This window comes from Homalodisca vitripennis, chromosome 1, assembly GCF_021130785.1.
Source record: "Homalodisca vitripennis isolate AUS2020 chromosome 1, UT_GWSS_2.1, whole genome shotgun sequence".
Lineage (NCBI taxonomy): Eukaryota > Metazoa > Arthropoda > Insecta > Hemiptera > Cicadellidae > Homalodisca > Homalodisca vitripennis.
Window position 1 is genome coordinate 229,086,791 of NC_060207.1, and position 10,591 is coordinate 229,097,381.

Genomic DNA, 10,591 nt, shown 5'->3' on the forward strand with positions numbered 1-10,591 from the left:
AAACCAAACGCCACTGACCTTATCGTTATAGATTACAAAGTTAGCATATCCTAGAGAGAATTTTTAGAATAATCTATCACGTGTATCAAAATGCTACCACGTAACACTGATATATATTAAAAAAAGAAAGATATTATTTAAAAACCGATCAAATTATGTATAGATACTGTTGAAAATATTGTTAAGTTTTTGGATGCTTCATAACAATAACATTAATTCAAATCTTATCAAGTTCATTTCGTAATTTCTAAAACGTGAAAAATATATTCATTTTCAACTGAAAAACCTATATGCACATCAATTATATAAATATAATCTTTTAGTGATAAACTTAATATGCTTAATTGATGTAAAAAATATAGCCATTTTTGCTTACCCCAGCCAAAAATATATAAACAAATATTTTAAATTGTTTTCTTTACTAGTATATCTTTTTCTAGAGAGATGTAATTTAATAGTTTTTACCTATTCAAAAGGAGTATACTTTTGGTGTTTCAATTGCCTAGTACAGTAAAATATATTGATTAAAAATATATCAAATTTGGAGTATAAAGATTTTGAAAATATAAGAAATTAATTGATTGAAAAATTAAATAAAACATTTAATATCTGAAATAAAATATAAATGTGGATTGATATTCCCTGTAGAGTTGGTTATAAGTTTATACAATCAATTTACAAAAAATTTATTTACTACATTTATATCATAAAAAAATGAACGAAATGAATAACAGAGATAATTTACATTTAGGGAACGTTAGAAAAATTGAAGACGTGCTCTCGAATTTCCACAAATAATAATTTAAACCATTAAATATAAGTAAGAAAAACCCCTAAAATATATTAATCCTCATCTCAAGATATTATTTTTCACTAGCCAAACAAGTTTAAAATAGAAAAAAATACTTGAATTATTAAAAAGTTGAAAAGGATCATTTGTTCTTCAACAGTATGATGTTTGGTTGAATCAAAAGGGGATGAACCGACTTGCAATATTCAACTAAGGTTGCTCAAATTTTAGTCTACATGAATTTTAATAAGAATAAATAACCTGGGCAACACATTCAATATGTTATATACTTCGTACTTAGAAACATGGAACATTTTTGTTTACTTTTTAAATTTTTAAGGAGAGGCCTATCTCCTTTTTTAGCTTTCCTCATGAGCCACTGGCCTGTGCGAAGATCACATCAGAACAGGTGGAAGATTGATTACTGCTCAAGGTCTAATGTAGTGACAAAAAGTACTTGACTTAGATATAGGCTTTAAATTCCGAGTATCTAACTTAAATCCAAAATCCAACCGTGCAGTCGCCGGTTTTCCTAAAATAGTTTAGTAACTGGATTGGAGTGTGACAACTTTATTTAGAGTGTGATAACTTTAAAATTTATTATTATTTATTTTTAATACAATTTGAATATTAGACGACTAAACCTGATAATTAAATTAAGTTTTTAATTAAATATGTTTTATTTGTTTACAGTTAAGAAAACGAATTTGAAAGTGTCGTTTGAGTAGGGGCTTTAATGAAATGTCAAAGTAACTTATAAATTGTCTGACTTTGTAAAATGTATCTTTATTTATGATACTTGAGAATAAATGTTCGTTCAACCGGAAAGAAAACACGACACAAAAAGAGATTTATGTGGAGGAAACTTCTTTAAGAAATGTCGGTGCTTCCGTTTGTGTTAAAGGTGAGAGAACCCCAGTCTGTAACCTTAATCGCTGTTATTTTTACTTGGCATTGGAACGACTTTGGAGTGTTACTCTTCCAAAGAAATATGAACGACTATTGCTAGAATGTATGACGAGTACACAATTTGTTCAAAGGAAAGATAAAATTTTTAAATCTTTTCTTTGTGTTAATCACTTTTGCATAAAAATAATTCTATACTGCAAACTACTTCAGTTTTAACTGTATTTACACAGGATTATTGGTGTAGTTATCAATTAAAGCTCTTACTTTGACTTATAGTTCATTATCACTTAAGTGAAAAACAATCGGTCTACCACTACCCATGACTCCTTGCTCTTTCTCTTGATTATTAATTATCTTGTGTTCGATCATAATTATTACTGAGGATAGTAGAATATCGATATAAATAGAATATCGATATAAATAAAGTTTAAAACGGTTTAATTTAATTTCTTCTAGTTTAAGAACTAAAGTACTTTTTATGGCACAATATTCCTTTAATTCACTCAGACAGTGAAAGCCGAAGAGGCTGTTTGAAATTATCTACTATATTTCTTGAGTTTGCAAAATAAAACATAAATAAATCTTTCTTAAATTCATAAAATAATGTTTTTTGTTTATCGGGTTTCAAAAGGAAAACTGAACTCGCCGTACTTCGAGAACTCAAAGCAAGGTTAAGAAGCTTCCTAACGAAACCATTAAATTGTTTCCTTAAAATAATAAATAAATTATGATAACTTAAGTACACTAAAAAAAAGTGTATCAAACAACGATCCAATAAACATAAAGCCTCGTGGATTTTTCGTATTGTTTCCTTTGAAAATTGAAGATCATATTAATTATGTTCGATTATATAACTATACCCGTGTTATTCAGAAGATTCGGGTGAATCTGAATGTGCATAGAAAATGAATGTGGCATGAAACAGAATGTGGGGTGAATCTGAATGTGCTGTGAAACTGAACGTGGGGTGAAATGGAACGTGGAAAAATTCCTGTATTTACAGGAGGCGAAGCAATTAGAATTAAGTTAACTAATATCTATTGACTTGAAAAGGAGATGAGATGACCAGGAAAAAAATATAAACAAGACTATGTGTACCTCCAAAGAGGAATAAAGTAGATCTTAAGCTGACTGTACTGTGGATGTGAGTAGATCAAGGAGATTAATTAAGGAAATATTTATCGAGAATTGAAGTAAATTAAGAACTATGTATAGCCCTAAAGGAGAATGAAGTAGACTTTAAGTTGACTGCACTTCTTGTGTGAGTAGATCAAGGAGATTAATTAAGGAATAATTGATTGAGGATATAAAAATCAAGGCAATAAATGGAATAGATGATTCAGTTGAATAAAAATTCATGTTTTAGCCCCTGGATTGCAAAAAGTATTTTTGCTGGATAAGCAATATTTAAAAAGGTTTTTATATAGCTTTTGTCAGCAATCCAAAAACAATGTTTTGCTTACGCGTTTCGATATCAAAACATAGGTTGAGTTTAATTGGACGTTTAAGATATTATGTGGATATATGTTCATTACAGAGGTGGATGATTTTACAGGGAAGTTAACTAATGTGAGGAAACTTATTCACCTTATTGAAGTCGCATAACACCAGATAAGGATAATCTTTGATCGAGAATTATGAAATGGTTTTCTCATATTTACTATGGAATTCGCGTACCTCATTGAAGCTATGACAAGTCTTTCAATTTGGTTTTTCAGGACGAAGTCAAGTATGTCCAGGAGAAGCGAGTAAAAAAAAAGAACAGAGATTGTGATGTATTTTTATAATCAAGAATTATTTCGAACATCTTGGATATTTTTGTTTGTCTCAGGATTTTGAGTGAGGCATATTTCAGAACCCCTTGTATTATGAAGTGAAGTAACGATGTGTAATACTATGCAGAGGTGGGATTTTCTGCCAACGACCACCATTTACCCAGAGGTGATACAAACATTTCGCTGCTCATTTTAGGGCTAATTACGTCCTTGATTAGAGGCGTTTTAGAACCCATTGTTCTATAAAGATGTAAAAGAATGGACAGAGTATAAGTATGGGGGATGTACAGGTATAAAGATGGGATAGAGTACGGAGATTGACATTTTAAAATTGCCATGAGAATTAAGTGACATTAGAGAGTATTTTTTTATTTTTCAGGTTCCATATTAACCCGCCGGAGAAATTCTTTTGAATATTATCTAGATAAGACGGTATATCCCATTGACAATGCATTATTCCAGTGATGTTTGTAAAATTGTACTTCCCTTTTTTATACTCTCTAGTAGAGGTTTTTATAACTAATATGTTTCCTGAGGTAGTGTTACATAAAGATTGTAGTAAACATAAATTCTGTTCAAGGCTGAAGTACATTTCGTTATCCATGTAAGTTTCTGGATGAATATATTTTTCTAGATTTAAGTTGTCATCTTTTTAGAGTGTCCTGAAACAGAACTGAAACAGCATGTGAAAATTAAATTAGTTCCTTATTTTACTCATAAAGTGACGAAATATTTTTATAAAAATGATTTAATGATACAAATAATATATGATTTAATTTTTTAACCGTGTTAAACAGTTTAAATATGATTAAATATGCTATAAGTACCCCTCGCCTACACGTGATCTAACCAAAGTTATCCTAACACAAATATTTAAAAGACAAATGAAAATTCTACAAAATATCATTTAATTACAAGGTCATTAGAATACTAAATGTGCATGTTTTCCACAAGTTATTATTAGACCGTTAGTCCTTTAGGGGTGTTGATGATACGACAAACTGGAAAGTTTCGTAACACTAAAAGAATTATTTTTACTTTGAGTATGAACTCTCCAAATTATGTCTTGAACTTGGAGACAGGCTTAGAACAGATAATGTATACCCTACCAAAGCAATAATTATTTGCTAGTTTTAAAGTGTGTACCTCGGGTTTACGCCGACTGAACCTTACGTAAGAACAGATTTATATTTGGTTCGATACGAAGGATGATACCATATCTTATCGCTATAATTTATTTATTTTTGTTTATTTATTTATTTATTTCAACGGTAAACCATTTTGTACAACATAACTTATAACAAAGGTGGCAGCTATCCATAACCAAGCATTTTTCTTAATATTAATCAAAACAACAAAATCAAAACACAATCAGAGAACAATAACAATAATAACATAAAGGATTATGGCGAGTTAAAATAAGGTTTATAATGAGTGTAATGATATCCATGGAATCTGAACAACAATAATAGCAAGTTAACAACAATAATAACACGTAAAGAGTCTGGACGAGATAATAATAAAAGTAGCAGCTAAATAACAAAAATTATATAACAATAATACACGTATAGAATCTGAACACAATAATAATAACAACGGAAACAGCTAACAACAAAAGTTATATAATAATAATGGCGAGTTTCATTATGGTCTATAGTGAGATGATATTTATATAATCTGAACAACAGTAATAACACGTATAAATCTGAACACAATAATAATAACAACAGAAACAGCTAAACAACAAAAATTATATATTAAAAATAATAATGGTGGGTTACTTTAGGGTCAATAGTGTTGTGATATATATATATATATATATATATATATATATATATATATATATATATATATATATATATATATATATATATATATATATAGGAATCTGGACAACAATAATAACACGTATATAATATGAACACAATAATAATAACAGTAAACAGCTAAACAACAACAAATTAAGAACTAACACAGTTACCCGTCATAGTAGCTTCCCCAAGCGCGATCGAAATGACTGATAAGAGGATCCAACAAATTTCACACCACCTGAAACCTCATTACCTTCTCTCATAAGTCTGGGAATACAGCTGTGGTAGCTGTAAAGAGAAGGAAGTGCCCTTTTGAAAAAGATGTTCGCGGAACGAGTGGATGTCGGAATTCGAAACTCGAGAAGAGAGAGAAGACGAGGGCAGTCTAGAGCACCGTTAACCATCTTATGAAGAATCAAGATGTCCGCCATCCTTCTTCTAGTCGCCAAATGTGGAAGGCCAAGGGAGATCCTCAGACAGTCAACAGGCGTCTCCAGGAACTGATAGCCAAGACGTAGTCCGATGAGCCTCAAGAATCTGATCTGCACCCGCTCAAGAGTATCAATACGCCCTGTCAGGTAGGGACACCAAACATCAGATGAAAATTCTAGGATCGGACGCACTAAGGTTTTGAACAGTGTTGTCAATGTAGTTGGGGATTGAAAGTCTTTCGATGTTCTGCATAGGAATCCCATTAGTGAATTGGCCTTGCTGCATATGCGTGAGATATGATTCCACGGACTGAGATCATGAGACATAACGACCCCAAGGTCCTTAAAACTGCAGACTTTATTTAGTGAGGAGCCGAAGAGAGTGTAGTTGAATACAGTGGGTGAGTCCAGCCGGGAGTACGTGAGTACAGCACTTTATCAGCATTCAGGTCCATCCCATTCCGCTGACACCAGGCTACGATATGATCCAAAGTATCCTGTAGTCGCTGACAGTCCTCAGGAGAGTTCACTTCGACAAATATCTTGATGTCATCAGCGAACATGAGACAACCCGTAGAGATGACTTCGCAAATATCATTAATGAAAAGACTGAAAAGGAGAGGAGCCAAATGCGAGCCTTGCGGAACACCAGACGGGGCTGGAAACATTTCAGAGTAAGAGCCGGCAAACTTCACAATCATTCCCCGATTAGTCAGGTAACTTGACAGCCACTCCAGTAGAGATCCCGTTATACCATAGCCTCTCAGTTTAGAAATGAGAAGATTGTGGTTGACTCTATCAAACGCCTTTGAGAAGTCGAGCAGTATGCAATCGACCTGCCTCCGCCTGGAAAATGCAGATGTGACATAGTTACATTGGTTCATTTTATGCACTGATATCCGTACATTTAAATTGTATGCTTTGATTATTCTCATAAAGACGCGTTGTTTCCTATCTAAGAATAAAGAAGAAATATAGATTTGTTTCCCCACCCGCTATGATTGTGAGACACTGAAACAAAGCTAGCCTTCTCTTCTTCCAAGGTGATACGACTTACATGTAGAACCCGCTATCCCTCATAATGGGATCTTGACAGGATGTGTCAACCACAACCAATTTCACCCTGGATCCTGAAAATCCTATCATTCCTGAAGGAAGCGCAACGTTCCTTTTAGTGCACTAAGAGTAAGGTCTTTTAAGTGCAAATTAGGATTTCTCAATATCTTGTCCTAAGTGAAAAACCCTGTTGCTAAATATCCTATTCCTGTTCAGGAAAGGATAAAAATGGATGAATAAATATGAATTAAGTAGAAAAGAGTTAATTATTTAAAGCAAAGTTGGTATTACAGATGGACTTTAATTTCTACATTAAGTTTTTAATATCACATTAAATACAATACATAGATAGATAGACAACTCAGCCAGAACGATAGCAGATAATGTCACAAGTAGGTCAGCCAGGTATTGTGAAGGCAGATATGTCGGTGTTGCAGTAATAACTGTGTCACGCCGCGGACATACTGCGAACAATGCTGATCGTTATCAGATCTGATTTCATGAATGTTAATTGAACAATTTATTGTGTTACTGTCAAAGCAAGATTATACTCGTATTACGGAGATATATGTTGGTTTTATTCTCTAATCGCGTACAACCGACGTACCATGCACAAAAGCCAACTGTTATTTATCTAATTATTTGATTTATATAATTTTCAGCAAAGGTTGTTCTTGTTTAAAGATTTTGGAAATTAGCAATATGTGTTACAAAAATGTCTAAGAAAACTACATTTTGGAAACTGGATTCTAGTGTCTTCTTCAGGTATACAAACCAAAGGGATAAGGTTAAGTATGCACGAAACAAGTAAAAAAACATGTTGATTAATCACACCAAATTTGTGAATAAGAATAAAAAAGTTGATGAAAAGTAAAAGATATGCCACGTTATTTGCCTCCAAATATCAAAGTCAATAGGTACATCCTTTAAATCTCATCACACAAAACAGAACTACCTCCATGTACCATAGTGCGCTCTTTTGCAGGAACGTAGCCAGGAATACATTTGGAGGGGAGAGGGGTCCAGACAAATTTTTCTCTTAGTGGACAGAGAGTAAGGCTCCATTTTGTTCCTTATAAAGTATTTGACGCGCTTCTTTGTTAAGAACGATTTTTCAGCAGTAAATGTCAGTAATAGTATTTAAATAATAATAATCGTTTACTAAAATAGTAATTGAAAAAATTGAAAATTGGGGGGTCCGGACCACTTGAACCCTCTTGCTGGCTGCGTCCTTGTTCTTTTGGCGTTAAAACTGCTGCAACACACAATCACACACACCACAGGGGGTGAGTGGGTTTCGAGCAGGGGGTTCCGTGTTGCCTTATCGTACTTAGCAATACAGGCTAAATGTATTTAGAAACCTCCCGCCTCAAGGAGGAGTCAGAATTTACAAAAAATTCCCAGAATGTATTAAATTAGAATCCAATGATTAATTATTCAAAATAAATCTGAAAAATTTCTTTTCCAGTGCATTTTATAAGGGGGATTAATTTACATTATATAAATAACTAATAAAAATTTAAGATTAATATTTTATAAACTAAAATTTTTTATGTTTTATTACATGAATATATCATACTCATTGTGATTTCAATTAAGATAAAATTGACTTATATTCAAACTAACATTGATAAAACAACATAATGTGTTATATATCAATACAATGTTTTTAATTGTTATTGTAAACGCTTGCTTGAAAACAAAATAATGCATGGAATGATATTTCCATTTATTCAATTAGGGGTTTAATGGTTCATCCTCAGTTACTTTGTTTACATTACTGTGTATACAACCACAATACTGAACGATAACTATAAAAATCCACAACTCGCTTCTGACTGGCCATTTAGTCCTGAGGCACGTTAAGGTCTAAAAGTGCCGCTAAAAATTAACAACACTTTTAAGAAACTTTGTTTGTTTGCATATTTTTATTTACTAATCTTTGTTATAAAAGTTGGCGTTTTAGTAAGTGAAAACGTAAAACGAAGCTGAATTATTTATTTCAAGATAATTTATTTACCGCTAGAGTGTAAATTTTTGTTGTCACAATAGATTTATACACACAATTTATTTTGCAACGGAAATAAAGAAATTTTGGTTGTGGTTCTGTTTATAAATTATTTTAACCTATTTAACTATACAAATTGAGTAAAACGAAATGTTAACTTATTATAATGAACTATGCCATACTTAACGTTAATGCAACTGCGGGGACGACCACACACAGAAGGTTGAGATGTACAGGTTAATGACCATTAACCTGTACATCTCTCCAGTGATTCTTAAAAGGTTATTTACTACAGTGTAGAAAAAGAACTAACTGAATACTATATAAATATAGGAACAAGAAAAAATAGTATTCACTTATTTGTTAATAAGGCACTTTCATGTTACTTATTCAAAATTGTTGTTAAATACCGCAGAGAAGCAAAATCCTTTTATATTACAATATGTTTACCAATTTACATACAAAGATAGTACAAAAAAGCATAACCTAGATGTTTATAGATCTTTATTGTAACAAGGCGATTCTCAAGGTGTTGAAGAGATACGTTTGTAATGCATGTTCAGTTTCATGGATATCTGTTTGATGTTTAGTTTAATAGTCTGCACCCTCTTGTCGATACTACGCACCGATTCTAATTGTGCTACTGGGAATAGTTATGATTAAATTTTAACTGGAAGCGTTAGAAAACATAACCTATAAATAGGTGAAGTGGTAGTCTCATTGTCTCATCATGTACACAGTTGAGTGCACTGCGATGTGATGGACACAATGTCTAAGCACGGTGGAGCAATCGAGTTTTCTACATAAAGTAGCCGTGGAAGGAAGGGTTGATTCAATTGAATTTTTGAGTTTAGCTCCAGTTCACCTTTCTTTTATTGCAGCGTCTGGTATCTGATACTTACCTGATTGGTATCTGATTGGTTATCAGACTTGTTGCTCCACCGTGCTTAGAGATCGTGTCTATCACATGGTAGTGCACTCAATTGTGTACCTGATGAGACAATGAGACTACCACTTCACTATATATAGTGAATATTATATCTCTGTATATAATAAATTATCTCTGATGTCGAAACGATGTCAATGTTTCGTTTTGAGCTTCCTCGTCGTCTACTTGCTTTGGATCTCTTCAGACGAACATGACTCCAGATTCCAGGAGTCAAGTCTGAGACAGTGCCAGATACCAAACGCTGCAATAAAAGGAAGATTAACTGGAGCTAAACTCAAAATTCTACATCGAGTTATTTCAGCCTCGCTCCAGTCAAGAGATGTTTAAATGAAACTCCTGACAATCTCTGAGTTAAGAAGACTCTTCACGGAGAGACTGAAACATCTCATGAGATTTACCGTGTTTGAAACTATTTTGTGCTGTATGAAAGATAAAGCATTGCTAATACAAATAATACATCAAGATATTACTGCCTCGATCGAGTCAAGAGATGTTTAAATGAAACTCCTGACAATCTCTGAGTTAAGAAGACTCTTCAAGGAGAGACTGAAACATCTCATGAGATTTACCGTGTTTGAAACTATTTTGTGCTGTATGAAAGATAAAGCATTACTAATACAAATAATACATCAAGATATTACTGCCTCGATCGAGTCAAGAGATGTTTAAATGAAACTCCTGACAATCTCTTGAGTTGAAATGTCTTCTCGGAGATATTGATATATTTCATGAGAGTTATTGTGTTAGAAATTGTATGCTGCGTTATGAAAGATAAAACATATAAGGTTTTTAATCCAAATAAATGATTCCAGCGAAATATGAAATTGGATTTGAAACTAATAATAACGAATTGTTTCATAAT

The 10,591-nt window shown here is 32.5% G+C and overlaps 1 protein-coding gene across 1 annotated transcript; it reads right to left on the reverse strand.

Annotated features, from left to right (window-relative positions):
* Positions 1 to 5,458: 5,458 nt before the first annotated feature.
* LOC124355110 lies at positions 5,459 to 6,043 on the reverse strand. Its single transcript, XM_046806068.1, has one exon. It carries the CDS (start codon positions 6,041 to 6,043, stop codon positions 5,459 to 5,461), a length of 585 nt encoding a protein of 194 aa, XP_046662024.1.
* Between the last annotated feature and the right edge of the window lie 4,548 nt (positions 6,044 to 10,591).

Bases quoted from the DNA above. Each gene is read 5' to 3' on its own strand.
- LOC124355110 (XM_046806068.1), bottom strand. From the start codon at position 6,043: ATGTCTCATGATCTCAGTCCGTGGAATCATATCTCACGCATATGCAGC.